The sequence below is a fragment of the Pistacia vera genome, unplaced genomic scaffold (assembly GCF_008641045.1).
Source record: "Pistacia vera cultivar Batoury unplaced genomic scaffold, PisVer_v2 Contig776, whole genome shotgun sequence".
NCBI classification, from domain to species: domain Eukaryota; kingdom Viridiplantae; phylum Streptophyta; class Magnoliopsida; order Sapindales; family Anacardiaceae; genus Pistacia; species Pistacia vera.
In genome coordinates, this window is record NW_022196641.1 from 183,743 (window position 1) to 206,676 (window position 22,934).

A 22,934-nucleotide genomic window follows, 5' to 3' on the forward strand; every position below is an offset into this window, starting at 1 on the left:
ATAAACAGATTAGGAAATAATGGAGTGTACATATGATAGTTTAAATATGTAATGTTCATGAATTCAAACCGTTATCTATGTTTTAAAACCCGGTTTGGCTCAACCCGATCAGTTGAATCGGTTTAACCAGGACCTAGGGCTTCATTGGGTTGGGTTATCAATTTTCTTATTCATCGAAAATTCTAAAAATTAGGATGACGATCGGCATACAATTGAAGAGCAAGGGTCGGTGAGTGCAATGATCGCAATAGAGATGATTTTTGATGAGTGAATCGATCGTAAATCGCAAAAATAAATCATCATTTTTATCCATATAAAGTTTGGGAGGATTGTTTTTATCCTTTATACGGATAAAAACAATGATTTATATGGATAAAAATAAATCACGAATGGGGCAAGGGTTGAGATAGATTTTAGTCAGGATATTAAGGAAAGTGTTTTCGTAATCTTGGAGAGTGTTGTCATTGCTAGAAATAAGTCTTATTTGTCGATGTTGATGGTGACTTTTAAGGTGTTTTTGCAAAATTTCAAACCTACATAGACTTGTATAATTTTTAGTGTTTTTGTTGGATTTTAAATTTTTGGACACCGGTTTACCCCACCGGTTAAACCGGTCAACCCGAAACTGATGGCCTTACCGGGTCCCTTAACAGCCTGGGTTTTAAAACATTAACTGCAATACTAAAGTGTATTTAATGCCTATACTATTCCGCGGTATTAAGCAATAAGCAACCTTCTCATTTTTTATTTTCTAAAATAAACACAAATACTAAGACAATCTCAAATGGTATATCAGTGAAAGTATCGAAATGGTATTTTTGTTTTGAAAAATGAATTTGAAAATGAAAATAATAAGTTTGATTTTGCAATCTCAAAATTTAAATAATTTGCAAATAGTATATGAGGATAAAAACAGAGAAAACACGTAATCATCATTTTCGTATGATACAATAACATAAAACTGATTAAATAAGAGAAAAAAGGGAAAATAAAAATCTTACAGATGTTTTCCCAGTATTTTTACTTTTGCCTTGCACATGGATCAAGCCTATTCCCCATTTACCGCTCTCTAAAACTATTAGAGAAGTCCTAATAACTCCAATTGGAAGATGCAAACAGAAAAGATCAGCAGAATTTTTTTTTAAGCCATTTCAAATAATATGTGAGTGTGGCTACATATTAAACCCATCAAAATTCATCCTGCATGTCACAAATCCTACTTAAATGTGGTTTACGATTAAGTAAACCTACCAAGTTAATAGAGACAATTTGGGAAATGGTATTGCCAACCTCCTATCGTAGAAACATCCTCCGGATAGTCCGAGCAGCGACACGGGAAGCCAACTTTCCAGCAAGATCAGCGGGCAGGCTAAGTAACTGTTGTTGCATCTCTGGTGAGAGCTGCCAGAGATTATAATGAGGGAGATGAAGTCGATGAATATTTTATAATGTAAATGCAAAGAAAAATCCATTTAGAAGTGGGATCTGTACAATAATTTTATCGGGGGAGATATAACTTCAAGACATCGACAAGCAGCTTATTTGAAAATTGAATGAAATAAAGAAGCATGTTATTAAGGCTTATTGATACTGCAGGTTATTAAGATATTTAATGATCAATGAGAAGAAGAAAACATACGAAGAAGTCAAAATAAAGTGAAATATTTTCGGATATCATATCAACATATTGTTTGGCAGAATGAGAAGTCTTCCCTTGAACAACACAAATTGTGTAAGAAGATGAGCAAAATTGCATAGCAACTTATAGGAAAGCACTTCCAAGTCGCTCAATTAAAAACAACTTACTACCGTACCCACCAACCAAATCAAATGGCATAATCACTGGATGAATGTATTTAAATTGTCTATTTGATCTTCAATAATTTAAATATCAACCTCCATAAGGCTATGTGAAGTTTATATAAATCCATGCACAAATCAGTCCACATCAAAGTAGTTACCAATTTCCATCTGGAGGCAACAATTGAAATCATTGTTTTTATCCATATAAAGTTTGGTCTATCTATTTATGAGGTAGGACACAGTAGCCTTTATTTTCTTCTTTTGTTTTACTTACCATGACACAGAAAGGTACTATAAGTGCTTCCAACAAACTTTTCTTCTTTTTTTCGAAACCAATGGCCATGCTACAACATTAGGGTTAGCACACGCACAAGATGTGATTATGTGTAACATGTGCATATGCATCTGCGTGAAGATATATAGGTGCACATGGGAGGGTGATATGTTTATGAGTACAAATATATGTTTTACAAGAAGAATCATGCTGCATAAACATGCATGTGCATAATTCATAAATGTCATACCTCAGGAATAACAGAAAGAACAGGTAAAATCTCTTGAATAGAGGGAAGTTGATAGAAGGTGAGAAATGCTTCTTCCATGAATGTGCCTTGATTCTTGTATGGGCTAAGCTCTTTAACTTCCTGTAGGAATAAAAATTAGCTCGTTAATTGCAACATAGGAGCCATTCGGTCGTAAACTTCATTTGAGACATAAGAATACTCTCCCATTTCTATGATCAGTCCGACTTCTATTCATTTCCTGCAATAACCGACTGTATGCAACTAATCTCAATTCATTTACTCGACATTTGTATGATTAAAATAGGCTTATAAGATTTCCTTAATCAGAACACTGTTAATAATCTCATTTCCTTGGAGTTGTCTTTTTTAAGCATTAGAAGATGATCTTTTCTTTAAGGTAATAGATAATTATTAACTTTTCCATTGAAATTTGTTTATAAAAGATAAAAATAGGTGAAGAATAAGAAATCATAAACAACAAATATGTGAATTTAAGATCTAACTAGAATTATTCATATTATTGAGAAACGATAAATTCGAAAAGCTTAAGCTCACAAAAAGTTACACCACAGTATATTTTATGCTAATACAGCCACTCATAGCGTGACAGAATACCGAGAGCAAAGGGTAAAGCACCTATGATCTTGACCTAAATTGCCTTAAAAGTATATAATCAGAGGCAGTGTGTTTCTAGTGACAAGCAGGTTTAAAACAAATATTCTTGAATCTACTTTGACACCTACAACAATCCCATTGACTACAGACATCATGCAATTACAAATAGAACTCCATCTTCAATAAAATAAAATAAAAAAATTAAAATTCTTTATGCAGTTGGGATTATAAAACCTTTTCTGACAAAAAAAAAAAAAAAAAAAAAAAAAAAACTTGAAATGGAATAAAAAATGATTTTATAGACTAAATATTAAAAGCCAGTAAGACTTTTAACTAATGCCTTTCTGAAACACCGTCAGCCCCAAAAACTTTGAGTAGATAAGAAGGGAATAACAACAGCATCTAAATTCTAACATGACCCCTCACATATGACAACCTAGTTATTCAACTTGATGAACTCAAAATAGTCCTAACAGTATTTTCAGAATCAGAAGATCAAAACATAAGTACTTATACAACGTGACTCTAATACCACATCAAAACACCATTAATCTCAAAATTAAGTTGATTGGAAAGGGCCCAAAAACTCTAACAAGATCCGACTTAGTTCGGTGTTAAACTTAGATGAAACCTATTTTGTAGAATCATCATTCTTAAAAAAGCTCTACCAAATTGACGGAAGCATTAAATAGAAGAATTTTAATAACGGTTAGTGTTTTATACCAGCAAACAAATTGATATTTCCATCAGCTATACGCCTTATCTGCTTCAGGATTACAAATTTTAAGAAAATCAAGCCCATATGAGTCAGATATGTGGGAGTTTGTTTCCTCTTTTTTATTTAGTTGAACAATATCACAATATACTTTCAACATGTGAAATAAGCAGACTCTTACCACCATGGGACCTTCACTTCTTTGAAATCCTGACAATAATAACATAAGTCGACGCAAGGTTCTCAAGTTGATCAAGTCTTCTTCAGTCAGTGAAGAGACTGAAGTGGAAGCAGCAAAGGGTATAGGTGCAGGCATTGCTGAAGTTAACGAATCCAGGGTTGCTAGCCCAAGTGCATCCAAACCCTGTATCATTTGCAGAAAGCAATTTGAGATGATAACTAAGATCATGATTACATGAAAGATAACAATATAATGTAGGAAATTCAAGGTGAACTGGTAATTGAAACACTAAAGTCAGCTTACTTGTGCTAACCCAATGTGCATGTTCAAGGGAGAACGTGATCCTACCTTATATATATATATATAATTCATCAGAGACAAAGTTGATAAAGTGCACAAAATGTACCTTAGCAAATTCTTGAAGAAGTATTTCTCTCACAAAAGCCCCCTGCCAATACTCGAGTTAGAGAAAGTAGAAAAAAGAAGGGAGCCTTTAGTAGGTCAGATAGTCATGCCATAAACAAATTTGACACTACCTTCTCAGTTAATGTGAAAGAAAGGACTTGCTTAATAATCGCTCTGGAATCTGTATCTTCTACTTGCTTCTTAACCAAGGCCTTCTCTGTTCGGGCACGAAGAGACTGCCATAAAAATGATACAAGGTTCTCAATAAAAAAGGTAAATGAGACAGGAAAATCAAAAGGAGGCAAATGGGGGGAGGGGGGAAGAAAATGGTATTCAGGTGTGGCCAGATCAATGGTAGAATCAATGACAACTATGACCAAATGCCCACAATAAATTGGATGGCTGTGAATAATTCTTTACCATTAATAAGCTTAAATATATGGCATTGTTCAAAACTTCAATAACAACCTTTTTGTGGAAATAACTATCAGGGGAGGTAAACAAAATAGAAATGAATTAACATATATTCAATTTGAATAGGTGTATTTTACCTCTTGTAGAAGAGACTCCAAACGATCAATTCTGAAAACACCTTCCTAAAAAGAGACAAGCTTGGAATCAGGAAATTTTATAAATAGTATACAATTTCAAACTTATTAACTACAAGAAAAAGAAGTTCAAGAAGCTGTTAGTAGTTCTACCTCGTAAAGAAGAGTTTCCAATGAAGACCTAAGCTGGGGAGAGCTGTCAGTTAATACTTTTCTAGCAATCCAAGGGTATGTGCTACCCAAAACTTTGTAATTTGGGTCGAAACTGATAGCAATTCCCTCCAACACGGCAAGACTGAGAGGGAGAAAAGGAGTGAATTATTTTTATAAAATATAGTAGATAATGCACAATAGAGAAACACCTAAAAGCCACAATAACTCTACAGAACTATCTATATCCCTCAAGAAACATTATTAAACGTAATGTATAGCAGTTAGTAAAGTATGAGTACCTCCGAATGACAAGAGAAAAATACGAAGGTATTTGAAATTTGAACTTATACCTGCAAAGGAAATGTAAACAACAAAAGTGTTATCTCATTTGAAACAAAATGGGAATATTTTCAACAGTAACATAAATGCTACAATAGATAACATCACACACACACATACACACAAGTAAGAATGAAAAAATCTGCCTTAATTTTCTTTGCTCCCTCATACTTTCTTTCTTTAATACCCACCCACTCTAAGACTAGCAGTACCATGAAAGTAAAAATTCTTCAAAATGCACCCAAAGAAGAAAAGTATGTCTAGGCACAAAACTGAAAGCATGCTTATTTGTATGAAAAATAAATAAATAACTGTGGTCAAGAATCATGCGACAAAACTAAGAAATCTGACATAAAGAGTTTCTGAACCCTTCAAACGAACCTAGGTCTACATATAGACTCGTCATGATACATAACACTTTCTACAGAGTACATGCTACAAAGTTGACGACACTTGTCACATGTCACAATGATAAGGTCTTAGTAGCATGCTATTGTTTGTGCTCATGATCTAGACTGAGGATCAACTATAGATTTCATAACTCTGTATTTTGACTGATTAGAATGTAAAAATGGATTGTGAACCAACTTCATCATTCTCTTTATTCTTTGGCTATTATTTTCTTAATTTATAGAGACACCATAGATTTTAAGGATATAGATTAAGTGTGAGAACAATGTTGGTCGGACGCAGAAGCTTTTTGATTTTGCAGACACATAACTTGGTAGTTGTGCCTATTTTTTCTCCTATCTTTTATAAATTTTTATCATGCTCCTAATTAGATCTTCTTTGGTCAATCTTTTCAATTTTTTCTCATGTGCTTCACCTGTTCAATTCCTGCAAAAATTCTCTTTAATACCAAACATATAAATGTAAGGAAAACACATATCCCTCTAGACGAATTTAAAATCAGGCATCACTAAACCATGGAATTAATGTGCTGTAAAGATTTATTACAATTTTACATGTTACTTAATCTTGCCAAAAAAAAAAAAAAAGGGAATGGAAACACCTTACATGGTAGTCCCTAAGTTTCCCAAAAGATCCCCAAAGCTTATATTTCGGACTCCTTTGGCAACAGCATTTTGGAAGACACCTAAAGACAAACAAATTGGATGATGTCAACAAAACTAGTTAATACAACTCGGGGACATAAGTTAGGGACTATAAAATGCTATAAATGCAACTACTGNAATTAGATCTTCTTTGGTCAATCTTTTCAATTTTTTCTCATGTGCTTCACCTGTTCAATTCCTGCAAAAATTCTCTTTAATACCAAACATATAAATGTAAGGAAAACACATATCCCTCTAGACGAATTTAAAATCAGGCATCACTAAACCATGGAATTAATGTGCTGTAAAGATTTATTACAATTTTACATGTTACTTAATCTTGCCAAAAAAAAAAAAAAAAAGGGAATGGAAACACCTTACATGGTAGTCCCTAAGTTTCCCAAAAGATCCCCAAAGCTTATATTTCGGACTCCTTTGGCAACAGCATTTTGGAAGACACCTAAAGACAAACAAATTGGATGATGTCAACAAAACTAGTTAATACAACTCGGGGACATAAGTTAGGGACTATAAAATGCTATAAATGCAACTACTGCAAACCCCTGTCCCATGCAGACATAAAGAGCATACCTGTTAGAGCTATTGTAACAGCCTCTTTCTCTGCAGTTGGTGGAAGAAGTCTGTGGGATTTAAAAAAGCTTTATTAGTATCAGCAGGAATAATTTATTTAGTAGACCGGAAGAGATGGATAGAATCTAATACCCAAGAGTAACAAAATCTTTGGCCAATGCATCAAAATCACGGTTTACAAGATGGAGACAAGCTTCGATAAATCCAGTGCGGAGTTCTTGTTTAAATTCGCCCATCATGCCAAAATCTGGTGGCGAAAGATACTAAAAGTTAATTCTGCACCATATATACCTTCTATTAATACATGACAGGTAATTCAGTTGACACAAAATGGACAAAAAGATATGGCTCATTGACAAATCCAAGACAATGACCCCCAAGTAATGTAAGGTAGTAGGCAGTGGTAACAATGGGAAAGGAGTGAAAATTCTGTCTTATTTTTCGAGAGTTCGGGAAAATAATAAAGCTAACAAAGATTTAACTGAAGCTTTCAATTCTAGTAAATTATCTGATTGGGTTTCCATAAATGATGCTTTGTTTGTTTTGACAAGGAACTAACCTATACTCTAAAGAAATAATGTGAATTCCTTTGTAATTAATTATTATTCCTCATGTTCTTAAACTGTGCCCCTTCCTACACGATTATCGTTTGTTAATGAAATTGATGTTGGTTCACAGACAAAATACCAAAATGAAAGTTCTACAATCTGCCTTCACAATCACAACGTTTGCAGATACCAAGAACTGTATCAAAGTACTCTATCACTAGAATTAGTGTCCCGCAGAAAATATTTTTTTTGAAGGTGGTAGAATGGAAGTTAAACTAATACAATATGAAATGGACAAAAGAGCCTGGTATTATTTTATTATCAATTTTTTTGCCAAAAAATTGAAAGACAAGCCTGGTTAAAATTTTCATATTTTAAAAGAATACCTATATAAGCCAGTTTCCCATCATTTGTACGAAGAAGATTTCCAGGGTGTGGATCAGCATGATAGAACCCATATTCCAGGAGTTGGTTGAATGAGCAGTACACTCCTACCTACACGGCAGCAGGAACAAAAATATTTACTTTTAACTATTGAGCCAAACAAAATAGTTTACTGAATTTTCAAGAAAAACATAAACGTTTCTAGTTTAAGAAATTACCTCAATTAAGTAAAGATCCTTAACCTCATACAACTTTTTTCCCTACAATAACAAAAATTGAGAAGACATAAGCAAAAAATCTTCAGGATAAATATAATTTCAAGAAGCCTATTTCAGAGGGGGAAAAAAAAAAGATTGCACTGGCCAATCCTATGTATATCGAAGGCCAACTTGAGTCATATGGGCAATAATATTCTTCATTTGAACTCTTAAAACTCCAAACAAGAAACCAAATTACTTTGTAACTATAAATCTTTATGTTAAGCAATTACTTGACCTAGAGCTTCAATCGTTTAATAATAACTACAGAAAATATTTAAACTTTAATATACCCCTTCGTTTGGAAAGACACACAAATTGAACATAATCACAGCCACAAATACAGCTATAACCAAAACAAGTGAACAAGTACTAAGAAAAACTAATTATTAAATTACTTATTAAAATAGAGGGATTCTACCGTAAGAGTACTTAGTCAAACCGTGTTAAGTTAATAGGTAAGAGCCAAATGATAGTATTTAAGCTCTAACATTTTAAATATGTAATATGACAATAATTTGGTCAAAAGTACTTTCTACCGATCTATACTAAAATATACATGTTAAATATTGGTTAAATGAAGGAAAAAGGAAGGTAGGGTGGAGAGGGCATATATGTTGGATGTATGACCAGTTATCAACATTGGATTAGAGAAATGTAGTTGAGGAAGTTATGTTCTTCTTTTCGATATGAACACTAAGACCATCTCCAATGCAATCGATATGAACACTAAGACCATCTCCAACCCATTGCATCAAATTGGTGCAAGTTTCACACCAAATTGGTGTGATTTTTGATGTGAAATAATATTGCATCTCCAACCTATCGCACCAAATATTACACCAAAAAGAATATTCTTTTTCTTTTTCTTTTATTGTAATAATCAACAATTAATCTATTTCACTAATTATTTTTGTATATATTAATTAAATATTGGGAATGATATTTTTATTAAATAATAATTACTTTAAAAATTATACTAATTTAATAAAATTAAGCATTTATTTAATCAAATAAACATGACATTTAATATAGAAAAACATTACAAATGAAAAAATTAGCTTTGGCAGAATATTGAGAAGATAACAAAATTTTATTCAAGGATTTGAATTCCATAACCGATCCAAGCCTACGTGAGTTTTTTCAAAATGAACAATCAAGAATTATGTAAAAAAGAGCTCAACAACAAAGCCAAGGATCTCAAAATAACTCTAGTTCTTTCCAATATTTTGATGATCTTAGAGGATCTGGAACTAATATATCGAAATACTAAATTGTTATTTTAGTTTATGTTGTATTTATTTTTAATTTTAGTGTTTTTAAATTAGTGTTAATTTTTATTTTGAGTTATGGTAGTTTAATATTTGCATTGAATAAAGTTTTGTTTTTAATTTTTCATCATTTTTTGAATTATATAATTATTATGAATTTATTATTATAAATATTAATATAAATAATAATCAAATTACTTCATACAAATAAAAAAAAATATTTTTTTATTGTTTGAACAATGCCACGTCAAATTGGTGTACATGAACAGTGCTACACCAAATTTGGCGTGGCGTTGGGTTGGAGGTAAGTTTCACGCTATTTTGGTGTTTTTACACCACAATAGCCTGGGTTGGAGATGCCTTAAGTACTCATGTGAATATTCATTCACAAAATTGACCAATCAAAAATAGAGGAACCAAGGCGAGCACGCCAGGCATGCCTCTAAACCTTACCCAATTGACCCAATCTCCTTCTAGAACTGGTCACTTTTGTAAACATTTAAAGATAGTGGTGAGTTTAAATCATTAATTTCCTACCTAGGTCCTTTTCCAGTGGGTTAAAAAAGAGGTAGTTGAGTATGCTGACTATCGTGTTAACAAAATGATTTGACCAATTATCAATGTGAAAACAGTCTGCTTAGAATTTCATCTCAAGAAAAATAAACCTATTGCAAGCTATAATAATAGATAACCCTTTCTAAAAAAGAAACTTGTACCCCTTTCTCTTTCATTAACGATAAATTCTAACAATAGTACATACTAGTTGTTGCCTATCATGATGAAAGAATATACCAAAAAAAAAAACATATGGCCAAGTGAACGTTTGAGACTTTCTTCAAAGGATTCAGTTAAAACACATACTGAAACAATAAAAAAAAAAAAAAAAAAAAAAAAAAAAAAAAAAAAAAAAACAACAAAAAAAAAATTCTTGAAATAGAAATACCTCAATCCATTCCGTAAGAAGGACCTTGCGAGTTGTTTGCTCTACGTACATTTGAGGAACCAAAACATCTGGTATTTCACCGTACAGTTGTCTGTTTAAGTATGCAGCAGACACATTTAGAGCATCATCAACACAAATAAGACTTAAAATTCAGTAAAATAATTAGTCATACCAACCAGAATAGGTAATACATTACAGTAAAGTAAACATTTGACTTAAGCTGGCTTAAAGCTTTAGTTGATAGGTAAGCATCTCAGGATAGTATTAGGCTTTAACACACCCATGTGGACCATCATCCACAATAGATTATAAAAAATTAGGTGCAGCAAAAAGTGGAAGAATGATACAATCATGAGCATGGTTGATAATTATAACACTTTTTCAATATTACCCCCATCCACATATTTGGTAGCTAACTAATATTTAGTTGGCAAGTATTTGAAGAAAAAGATAAAAAATGCAGAGTAAAAGGAAAGAAACCATACAAAATTTTACATAAAATTGGTTGAACAGTAGGCTGATGAGAACCTGGATTCTTACTTAATACTCAAAACAACCCAAACAAAGTATAATATACCCAAACAGAGCAATATTTCAACATAGATCGGTTACAATTGAGAAGGCAATTAATATGAATATACCTTTATATTGATTGGTAAAGAAATGAATAACAATGATAATGGTGAACAAATAAGAACATAACAATGAATGTAAAGATAACCTAGCACTTCGAGGAGCTAAGGACCTCCCTTCCAAAATCCCACTAAAATATTCTCTACTCTTTACAATTTGAATCCCTCAATTTATACTCACAAACGTCACACCAATTCCATTGTTATTGCCACATGGATAACCAACTCTCACTTGCACACCATGCTAATTGCCCTTATTATTCCCTTTGTATAGGCACATAGAGATGAATAAAGAAGCAAATCATCAAGATCTATGTGGACTCATAAATCACTTAAAGATCGTTCAATCAACATCTATAATTTATCAAGTCCTAATATAACATCTAAGGGAAAAACCCCATCAAGTTTCAGAAGGAAGAATTCATCAATTTCAAGTCATCAATCAGTAAAGCTGTTACCTCTTCAAATTAAACCCCATGCTCACATGCTTTACATATCACCAACTTCTTTCTTTAAGCAACATAGCTAAATACATAGGCATTCAATAAAGTAACGGGTTGTAAAAGTAATAAATCACTGTGAAAACACAAATAAAAGGAAAGCTTTTAGTTATGAAAATTCAAGCCACAGGCTACCTGAAATCTTGCTCTTACCTAAATTTGAGTCCATTATTCGCTTCTTTCTTATAGTCAAGCTCCTGCATTCAATGTGATTACCTGTATTCAATATGAAGCTCTAAGAATATTCCTCAAACACGGTCATTTAATAAACTAATTTAAGGGAAGTTTTGACACATTCTGTGACCAAGGGATACACAAGGCTAGAAATTCCTAAATGGCCAAATTAATAAGTTTCGCTTTTGTTTTTAATAAAAAAAAAAAATGCACGTCAAATAATACTAAACAATCTACAACAAAAACCTACATAGAGGATTATGAGGCATTCTTTTTCTACAAACAGAATTACGAAAGGTTTTTCTCTTAACTCGGATGGACAAATAGGGTTTGGGAACAAAAATTTGGTCTCATCATTCCAATCCATCNACCAACTCTCACTTGCACACCATGCTAATTGCCCTTATTATTCCCTTTGTATAGGCACATAGAGATGAATAAAGAAGCAAATCATCAAGATCTATGTGGACTCATAAATCACTTAAAGATCGTTCAATCAACATCTATAATTTATCAAGTCCTAATATAACATCTAAGGGAAAAACCCCATCAAGTTTCAGAAGGAAGAATTCATCAATTTCAAGTCATCAATCAGTAAAGCTGTTACCTCTTCAAATTAAACCCCATGCTCACATGCTTTACATATCACCAACTTCTTTCTTTAAGCAACATAGCTAAATACATAGGCATTCAATAAAGTAACGGGTTGTAAAAGTAATAAATCACTGTGAAAACACAAATAAAAGGAAAGCTTTTAGTTATGAAAATTCAAGCCACAGGCTACCTGAAATCTTGCTCTTACCTAAATTTGAGTCCATTATTCGCTTCTTTCTTATAGTCAAGCTCCTGCATTCAATGTGATTACCTGTATTCAATATGAAGCTCTAAGAATATTCCTCAAACACGGTCATTTAATAAACTAATTTAAGGGAAGTTTTGACACATTCTGTGACCAAGGGATACACAAGGCTAGAAATTCCTAAATGGCCAAATTAATAAGTTTCGCTTTTGTTTTTAATAAAAAAAAAAAATGCACGTCAAATAATACTAAACAATCTACAACAAAAACCTACATAGAGGATTATGAGGCATTCTTTTTCTACAAACAGAATTACGAAAGGTTTTTCTCTTAACTCGGATGGACAAATAGGGTTTGGGAACAAAAATTTGGTCTCATCATTCCAATCCATCAAGCCAAGAATTCAATCACCACCACGTTATACTCAAATAAATCAAAAGCAATTTTGAAAAACCTTCCCTCATGAGGCCCAATATATGTATTACTGGAAAATGAAATCACCAAGCTGCTAAATAAACCAAAAGAAAACAGTTCAATTTTGACTAAGTAGTACCCAGAGACAAAATAAAGATAGGTTGTGTCAAATTTCACTCAGATGATGCAAGAGACAAATAAAATAATAAGCAACATTGACATTATCAAGCAACCAGTGAGAAACATAATAAAATGAAAGAAAAGTTAATATTTTAAAGTCAAAGGGCGAAAGCTCATCAATGGGATGGAAATAACAAATGTTGGAATCATCATCATTAGGGACAAAAAAGAAGTTCATAAATACTGCTCTATGGTGTTATTCAGTTTAAGCCTATGTTGCAGCATATATCAATGTAAAACACAGATATTGGCATATACCCGGAAAAGACTTGATGCCCATTCGTCAACAACTGCCTGCAAATTGAATATCATGTTTTTCAGTACCTACCAGCCAATATGATAATAAAGAAAATACCACGTGAAATACAAGGTTTTAATGCAAGAACCCCATTCCACAATTTCAGCTTAACTCGAAATATGAGGCATCACACATCCAAGTACATTGCAGCATTACCTGAAGATCAGTGTTTAGTTTTCCAGCTCTCCTAACCAACCCGGCCATAAAATGCAAGATTAATATGTCTAAGGAAATTGCAGCTTGAACTCCAGGCCTTTGCACTTTTACTGCAACAACCTGTCCACTATGGCGAAGCCTAGCTTGATAAACCTATTTCAGACAGAGAGACAACAATGAACATCAATTTTTACCAAGAAATACTTGATAAATGACATAGAACTTTACAAAAGAAAAAAAAAAAACACAATTTTAGTTCCAGATCAAGACCTGTCCGAGGGATGCTGCTGCTACAGGCTCTGGCGAAATTTCCGAGAACATTTCATCTATTGATAATCCAAGTTCTTGCTCTATTGTATTGAACGCAATGTCAGTGGAAAATGGAGTTATTCGATCTTGCAGCACTGAGAGTTCATCCAAATATGATGGTGGTATCAAATCCTACAAAAAAGATAAAGGGATTTATGAACTTCAATGAGACATAAAAACCGCAACATACAACTTCATCAAATATGACATAAAAACCACTACATACAACTAATCAAATATGATGCAGAAATCACGTAATAGGGCAATCCCAATGGGAAGAACTGAGACAGGTTTGAAACTTTGGTGTTTTCATTTTAATATCCAAAGAATACAGAATGGTCTTAAAAGCTAAACAAAGCATGCCAGTGGCTAAAATACAGCAGGGAACATGAACATTTTCTGTCAAACCTAAGCCTAAGCCAAGTGCAGGCTTATTTTTTTGTTTCAGGCTGGCTATGGCCTTGGCACAACCTAGATTAAAATTTCCTGGTCTAGAACAACGGGTTTGCTTATTTATGAGCCTAACCTAGCCAACATGAATTAAAGGAAAATATAAGGGGTAGGCAAGAAGGTTAACATTTATTCAAAGAGATGGTGGTTTTCTCATATTTGAAAGCTTCAATTGACTTCACAACACAATCCGTAAAGGTCATTACATTTGCTACAGAAATAGATATCCTCCCTAGTTCTGGCATGTGCAGAGACTGTATCATGTGTGACCATTTTACTTTATTCTTAAACGATTGTAGAACATTTAATTTGATACATGTAATTCTGATTAGAAAGAGTAAAAAAATGAAGTTCGCTATTTATTTAGCCGCTTTAATGATACTGTAACATTATAGATTTTCTCATAAAAATGACCAAGAGCTAGTTCCAGATGACCACAGGATTTAAGCATGCTGCACCGGCAGAGCTGCTTGAATATAGTTTACCAAAATCATCATATAATCTAGATAGGATACATATCAAAACTCAACCAATGTTTTTGAGGTCACTATGGCAAGAACCTTCATAAATTCCACCCTAACAATAAGCACCTTTGAGCTCATAACTTAAGGGGATGCATAACATAAATTTCATTTTAATTTGATTTCTTGATAAGATTGTATATCAACATTGAGGAAAAAGATTTAGTGATCAATTTAAGGTTCCCATCCAGTAGATTTAGTTTAACATCAAGCATCATGATTCAAAGAATAGCATTTTATTTTTAATAAAGAGAACAATATGGTTAAGAATTAAGGGATTTTTTTGTTGATTAATTGAGCATGCAATGAGGCATGAATTTATTCAGCCTAATTTGAGAAATAAACAAATCATCCAGTTTTTGCAATTCTAATATTTCTTTCAGGTTGAAAGAATAACAACCTCAATATCCCTTTCATTAGTCTTTGCATCCAGTTTATGGAAGAAAGAAATTTTACTTTTTGAATTATTTTTATATTCTAAATCAATTTAATTCAATCCGAATACAGATTTTATCTTAGTTATGATGATAAATTGTAATCATACAAAAATTTATTCACATAATGATATCAAGTAATGAAATTTTTTCAATTAAATAATTTTAATGTATCTTAAGAGTCCTTGGTGATATACTATCATATCATTTGAAGATGCAACGTAGATTCAAAAAGAATTCAATGTAACAACCTATGATCGGATAAGACTATAACACAGCTTAAATTAGATACATTACTGGTAAAAAGCTGTATCCTACACCTATATCCAAATGGCAAACAGATAAAACAACAGGAATGATATTATAGCATGTCATCAATTAGTTAACAAAATATCAACATACGCTACTGAAAAAATATGCTGTATAACTACATAAATGTGCTTTTTTCGGTGAAGAAAACTAATTTCTAGCTTAGGAGACATGAAAACTTACAGCTCGAGATGAAACAGCCTGTGCAATTTTGACGTATGCCTATAAACAGAACCAGCACAAACACTTCTTTTTTAGCAAAATAAAAATCAAAGGAAAGAAAATTACATGAAATTATAAACTTTTCAAAATAAAGGTCTGTGTACTTAGTATATCAAAACTAATTAACTAAAAAAAACAAAAGTTGCCAAATAACATGTGACTTAAAAGCAACTGAAAATAAATTTCTTCTCACAATTAATGTTCAGTATATGTACAAAAGAGAAAACATTATTATTTTTTCACTAATTGGACTGCTAGTTCCCTATTGTCTAGCTCTTATTACTAATACATAGTTCATAGTTTCTTATCCAAAAAAACACTAAGGTGCAGCAATAATGTTGTTCCATGAAGATGCTATTTAACCAAATACTTGATGGACTTACTAAATTTCTTTGACCTCTACGAATATGAGTTCGGATCAATAACAGAATATCTATTTCACCAATTATGAGACCAGTTGTATCAAAGTGCATAAAACCTATCAAGAAAACCTAATAAGCATTGATATTTATAAACAATACATACCGGACCAAGTTCTACCAATAATTTTCGAAGCTCAGCAGCTCTGACCTGAAAGCCAACAAGATGAAACATAAGGAGAAAATCAATGTAAAGAGATGACTAATAAGTATAGAGCTAGCATATTTTTAACTTCAGCATGAGATGCATGAAAGTTAGACTTTGATCAAAATGTATAAACAATCTATATATCTATATAATCCTGAAGCCCACCCTCTCTATTTGATTATCATTTGGACTCCACGTAGGATGACACATATGATCTTAGGAGCTCTATTAATCTATGATTTCCATTTCATTTATTAGTATTAATAGCACATCTTGGGCATCTAAAAATTTAATTAAAAGATGTATAGATTCATGTTAGTCCCTTCACATTCATCTAAATATTAATAAAAATTAAATAATGACATCCCAAAGGTCTTAAGAAAACTTTGTTTATATATAAATTGTTATTTATTAGTATTAATAGTACATATTGTGCATCCAAAGGTCTAATTAAAAGATATATAGATTCATGTTAGTCTCTTCACATTCACTTAAATATTAATAACAATTAAATAGTGGCATTCCAAAGGTCTCAAATAAATTTTGTTTATATGTATAGATTAAATATTCAGTTTTGCATATATTTTGACCTTATGTTAAATAGAATAACTTGAATAAGTATCATTAGTATTTCTCAAATTTATATGGTGTGTTTCTTCTTCTCTTAATGTGCAATATTTCTTCTTTTTTCTTTATGATGATTTTGGTTCAGATTTTGATGGTTTGTTGTGTTGTTGGTTCTTTTTAAGATGGTTGTTTGATTGGTTTGTTTTTGGATTCTCTTTGCTGTTGGTGATGTATGAAAGATTGTAGAGTTCAAAATTTTGCAACTTAAACTGGTTGAGTTTGATAGTGGAGTCATTGAGTTCTGATTGTGAATGTGAATGAATGCGGGTTTTTAATTTTGTGTTGTTTGAATTGATTATGCTTTAGTTATTTGATAAGGTGTTAGTGATTTAGTGAATTGACTTTCTCTTTGTTGCTCCAAAATTTATGTATGTTGATTAGTTAGTGTTGATTTTTAGGGTCCTTGTCATCGTGTTAGGCTTCAGTTCCTGAAGGATCTACATATCAAAGTAAAAAAGTGCATCATTTAGCAATGTAGGTAGACTTAATTCATTGTTTTAGACTTATTATTTGTGTTGGTTAATTATATTTTGCAGATGACTAATGGTGTTATATAGGTTGAGATTTGAATTTAATTCCGTTGGTTCCAGGCATGGGCTATTTGATTGACATACAGGATTTTTAAAGCTTTAAGATTCTGAAGATTTATGTTTTCTGATTTTTCCTTTTAAATTTGTAGCCGTGTATGTGGGAACCCTCGTGGGTTGATCAGGAAGTATGGGCTCATATGCTGCAGACAGTGCTTTTGCAACGCCAAGGAATTTGGATTCATTAAGGTGACAATTTATAAGTATTCTGCTGATGATGTGGTCTATAATTTATGCATCATACTGATTCCTTTTATTCATTGGGGTTGCTCTGATTCTCTGACAATTTATTTGCAGTACCGCTAAATTACCAAGAAGAGTGGTGACTTTTGTTAATATGATAGTGGTTTTGGTGCAAGCATTGTCCCAATAGTGGTTTAAAATATGGAGAAATGCTAAGATGATTTTATGTTTTTAATTGATTTGAAGTTGAGTTTGATGTGATTGTTGAACTAAGAATAATTGTCGTTACTCTTTAACTTGAAAAAGTTATCCGTTTTATATGTTACAATTTATTTTCTTCTGTAGTGGCCATTATCCCTAAAGTAGTGATAAATAATACATTGGTTAAAATGAATGACAAGTTATGCATAGGAGCACAGAGCAACTGAAAGCCAATGAATTTTCTGTAAGCTATTATTTTTTAATTTATTTGTCTAATAAAAACTATGATAGATAAAAAATTAAGTTTTAAAAATATTTTAACAACATACAAAGGATATGATAATTCTACCAACTAAATTAAATGACCTCTCAAGGTTATATGAACATTAACAAACTTCTGAACGTTAACACTTAGAATCTAAGAAAAGCAGATTAAAGAAGTGGATCACTTGCTCATTTCTTTATATAAAATATGTTAGTTTATTTATTATTTTCTTTAATTATCAATTCAATATGAAATCAACTTCAATACAGAAACTATACATTTAAAATACAAAAAAACCAATAATAATGTAAACAAAATATAATAAACATTAATAAATAAAACAAAAGTTGCGATAAGTTAAACACACTATAATATATAAAAAAAAATAAAAAAAATAGAGAATTGTCTAATAAAACAAACATATCCTAGATTTTTGTTTTTCCTCACTTTTATCTCCAGAAAATAATTTTGGTTTTCTAACATTAACTCTTCGAGTTTCTCCAATTCCAACATAATTCAATGCATCTTTCATGAAAAGTCACTGAGTTTCTTGATTTACATACGTGATAATCCCATTGATTTACTTCTACTTTTTAAGCTCCGACTGAAACAAAAACAGTGCCATTAATTTAGTTCTTCTTTGATGCCTTCTACAAAAGCTTTTCCATAAATTTGACAATAACTTCGTACAAAAACTTATGTGATGAATTAATATTGTCTATCTACATAATAACCAAACCTTTTGCAACCCGGTAGCATTAAAAAATTTACTGATTGACATCACTTTGTAATTAAAAATTAGAACATAAAGTTTGAATTTCTAGTATTAATGAGGAAATTAGAAACTGCAAGCATGTTGATTATTAAAACAATGGATAGAATTACTTAGAATTCTGACCTTAAACATTTGATCGGATCGCTCCATGAGTTTATCCACGTACCGAGAGCCGAACCACCACCCGAAACTGGTTCCAACTTGAACGATTCGGCGCAGCAAGATCAGCGGCTTTCTCCGATAAATAGAACCGATTTTTTTCAAATCGTAATCGACTAACGAGTCGGCCTCAGTGGCGCTGAGCTGGAACAAGTAGCTGGATTTCTCGGTGAATGTGTCGACATCGCGAGTGGCGGCCAGTCGCCATGACCTGAACTTAAAAGGCTTGGATTCAGGGGAAAGTTTGAGATTGGAAATGGCGGGAACGGTGGGGATTGGTGAAGGCACAAGGAGTATTGGCATCGGCGGTTGGTGATATTAGAGAAGCTTAAGAAGCGAAACGGCTGTGCAATTGAATGAAATTATGAAAAGGATTCGGATTTGGTGCAAAGAGATTGTATGAAAAATGGAGCGACACGTGTAAGGCAACTGGGGCAGTGTTGCTTTGCGGTGATTTTATTTTGAATTTTTATTGGATTGTGGGTGAGGGTGCGCGGTACGCCAATTCTAAAATTAATTTTAGAACATGATAATTTGGGTTACAGCAATTCTACGTGTACAAACTCGGGATCACAATTTTGTATTCCAAATGACGTGCTAATTTACGCGCCAAGATTAGATTAAATATAAGAAAATTATTCATTTTTCTTATTATCTTAAAAGGTCTGGTCGGGGGTTATGTGAGATTATGGGAGTTAAGTTATCTTATATTAATTTATTATTATATTTGATTGTCAACTAATATAAGATTTCAATAATCTTCAAATACGAATAGTGATTACTGTTGGTAATACTAGAGGCAATTTGATTACCTCTATTTTCTTAGGTATTATAAAATTACTTGTATAATTTTTTTTTTTTGTTACAATTCTATCATTTATTAATAAAATTTTAGGACAATAATGCCTTTATTTTTAAATTTATTTACATGAATTTTGCTTTTACCATTTTACCCAATTAATTAACTTTTTGGACAAAATTAACCTTGAAATCAAAACAAATTTCAGCTTACCCAAGCCACCACCCCCATCGACCTATTGCTGCCTGCCGGTCGCAGCGGGAAGTCGTCGGAAGTCACCTGGAGTCGTCGTGAGTAGCCCACCGTGATTTGGAGACCCTAATATGACCGTTTTTGGCCATATTGATGGTTGAAAATGTCATATTGAGAGCAGATCTGGCCGGAAATGGCCAGATCTATTCTGACCATTTCTTGCCAGATTGATGGGTCTGGTCGTTGGCCTTTATTGGTCAGATCTAGCCTATGGTTAGCTTGTGTGACAACCCCACTATGTAAAGATTATTTATCTTATTCATCATTTATAATTCAAATTATTTATCTTAAATATGTAGAATTTAATTTTCTTCATCATAATTTATGTGATTTATCTTTTAAATGTGAAAAATTTAATAAATTATTTATATATATTACTAATTATAAGATTAATTAATAAGATAATTTGTTTAATCTTAATTATGATACATGTTAGGGTAAGAAATCAAGCATCTAATCCTCGTAAACCCAAGTTATTATATACATTTAATTTTGATGCATATTCTACTTAAACAAAACTCTACCAAACCCCAATTTCCAATTCACAAGTACAATAGTTTGTTTTCCTGGCATATAGTAAAACAACCGAGGCAATAAATATAAATAGCACCAAAGAAGGGTATTCCCAAGAAAGTTAAATGTCCACAAGTATAATGAACATGAAATAAGAACAAATTCCTATTTACATAGTCCACTCCTCAAAACTTTACAACAAATATTGGGAGAACAACATGTTCCCACCCAAGGTTTGATGAAACGATATTTTTCCACCCGTCAAGTTTCAAATGACACTTTTCCACCATTTGTTAGGTTCTGTTAATATTTTCTGTTAATATTTGATTAAGAAGACGAAAATACCCTAAAATATTTTATTTCTTAATTAGTTTATTATAAATTAAAATTTAGTTAATTCAAAATCTTTATTCGATTATTTATTAGTCCAAGTATAAAGATACATTTTTTTCTTTGTTTATTTAATTAATTAGAAATATTGATTTTTTATGTTAATTAGTAAAAATGAAAAACATTATAAATAATAGTGATAAAATATTGATGACATTATAAATAAATATTAAGATTATTTAACTTTAAACAATTTTATAGTATTACTTATAACTTTTTAGGTGAGATCTAACTATTTTTCTTTTTTGAATTTTTAATATTTGACTTTTTGGCTAATTAAAAAATAATAACAAATTTATAAAGTAAAATATCTAAGTGTATTTTTGTTTTTTCAGTAAAATATTAACGGAAAACATAACAAAACCTAACGAAGGGTGGGAAAGTGTCATTTTGAAACTTGATGGGTAGGAAAGTGTTGTTTCGCCAAAGCTTGGGTGGGAAAATGTCGTTCTCTCACAAATATTAGTCACTAATGGAAAAATGTCTAACCACTTGGACAAATTTAAGACCATAGATTAATTATCTTCTTCCCAAAAATGTCATGCAATTTAAAAAATCACAAGTATTTTAATTAACAACCATGCACTATCAAATTAATGCTGATAATCAAGCCATATTATATATATTTGACAAACATATGAATCATCATCATCGTGATCGTCTTTCTATTAAATTACATGTAAGTTGGAAGCAAAAGCCAGTACCATGTGTATTGCTTAATTTTTGTGATTTAATCTAGATTATGGCCAAGTGTAGAGACAACCGTATTAGAATTTAATTATATAAATACAAAGTTTTTATTATTTTTTTATTTGACAGATGACACTGTCAAGTTGTATACGCAAAACACAAGTATATAAAATAATTAAAATATATTTACAATTCAAATAGGATAAAGAGTAAAATGTTTTTCCAAATTATAGAAGTGGTGGTACTTTTTATCCGTCCTTACTTTCCATATTACGCTTCTTTTTTTAAGGGTTTCTTTCAAAGCTTTTATTTTATCATAAACATGGGGAAACAAAACAAGGGGCAGCAATGGATTACAACCTTTGGAAGAACTCCCACACAACATTTAGGCTTGAAAGGTTAGTGTTGTTTTTGGAACCAGTACAACATCGAGGTTTTTATTTTCTTGTGTTTCGTGCATTTTTTTTTTTTTTTTACAAATTGTTTTACTTGCAATTTTCTTTCAAATATCAGTTTTCAAATGTCAGTTTTCTTTTGCAGCTTGCTTTATTTTCTTCTGTATATTATAGTTGTTTATATATAAGACAAAATCTCACAACTTTTAATGTTTTCAGGAATACACTCAATGTTGATATTTATTAAATGTTTGTTTACATATAGGTTTGTTTAATGACATAGACTAAAGAACATATTCCCACTCAAGGTTGAGCCAAATCGCAAGCTAATATGTTTGGTTTCATTTATTCCAAATACCCACCCTTAAATTAACATCATTTTCTTTGTTTTAATAGTAAAGGGGCAAATTGGTCTTTCTCTTTTTTTTTTTTCCTCTTCCCTTCCCACTTCTTTCCCCAGTACACCTCCTCCTCCCATCTTCTTCCTTTTCCCTTTCACTTTCTTCCTTATCTCCGCCTCCTCCTCCCATCTTCTTCTCTTTCCCTCTACACCTCCTCCTCCCCGGTGCCTCCCCAGCGCCTCACCATCCCAACCCACTACCCCCCGACCACCTTGACTCCCCTTTTCGACGTCACCCTTCACCTCAACTGTCGCACTCTGCCAACCTCTTTTCGGCAGCCCCATCACCAAAAATCTTAATCAACCCCACCATTTAACTCATCAAAGAGCCCTCTCCAATAACCCCATGCTTTTCGTCCCCAATTTCTCACCTTTCAACATCAATTTAAGCCCCCTCTCCC

At 32.1% G+C, this 22,934-nt stretch overlaps 1 protein-coding gene across 4 annotated transcripts; it reads right to left on the reverse strand.

Annotated features, from left to right (window-relative positions):
* Nucleotides 1-967: 967 nt before the first annotated feature.
* On the reverse strand, nt 968-19,472 carry LOC116116460 (uncharacterized aarF domain-containing protein kinase At1g71810, chloroplastic). 4 transcript variants are annotated; one of them, XM_031402525.1, is made up of 22 exons: nt 19,059-19,472; nt 16,256-16,300; nt 15,692-15,730; nt 13,756-13,926; nt 13,486-13,638; nt 13,290-13,325; nt 12,441-12,484; nt 10,333-10,423; nt 8,080-8,121; nt 7,864-7,972; nt 7,062-7,176; nt 6,930-6,979; nt 6,720-6,798; nt 5,244-5,294; nt 4,945-5,086; nt 4,795-4,839; nt 4,375-4,479; nt 4,245-4,286; nt 3,839-4,021; nt 2,328-2,447; nt 1,291-1,401; nt 968-1,089 (listed from the first exon to the last, which is right to left on the reverse strand). In XM_031402525.1, the coding sequence occupies exons 1-21, from the start codon at nt 19,395-19,397 to the stop codon at nt 1,294-1,296; spliced, it is 2,109 nt and encodes a 702-aa protein (XP_031258385.1). In that variant the 5' UTR covers nt 19,398-19,472; the 3' UTR covers nt 968-1,089; nt 1,291-1,293. The 4 variants fall into 4 exon arrangements, with proteins under 4 accessions (XP_031258385.1, XP_031258383.1, XP_031258384.1 ...); XM_031402523.1 differs by having other exon boundaries at nt 968-1,200; XM_031402524.1 differs by having other exon boundaries at nt 1,252-1,401.
* Nucleotides 19,473-22,934: the final 3,462 nt, after the last annotated feature.

Bases quoted from the DNA above. Each gene is read 5' to 3' on its own strand.
- LOC116116460 (XM_031402525.1), bottom strand. From the start codon at position 19,397: ATGCCAATACTCCTTGTGCCTTCACCAATCCCCACCGTTCCCGCCATT. The intron at 13,639-13,755 runs GTCTTGATCTGG...TGTCTGAAATAG, and splicing joins CAGCAGCATCCCTCGGACAG to GTTTATCAAGCTAGGCTTCG. The intron at 8,122-10,332 runs GTATTTCTATTT...TTGTTATTGTAG, and splicing joins TTCTTACGGAATGGATTGAG to GGAAAAAAGTTGTATGAGGT.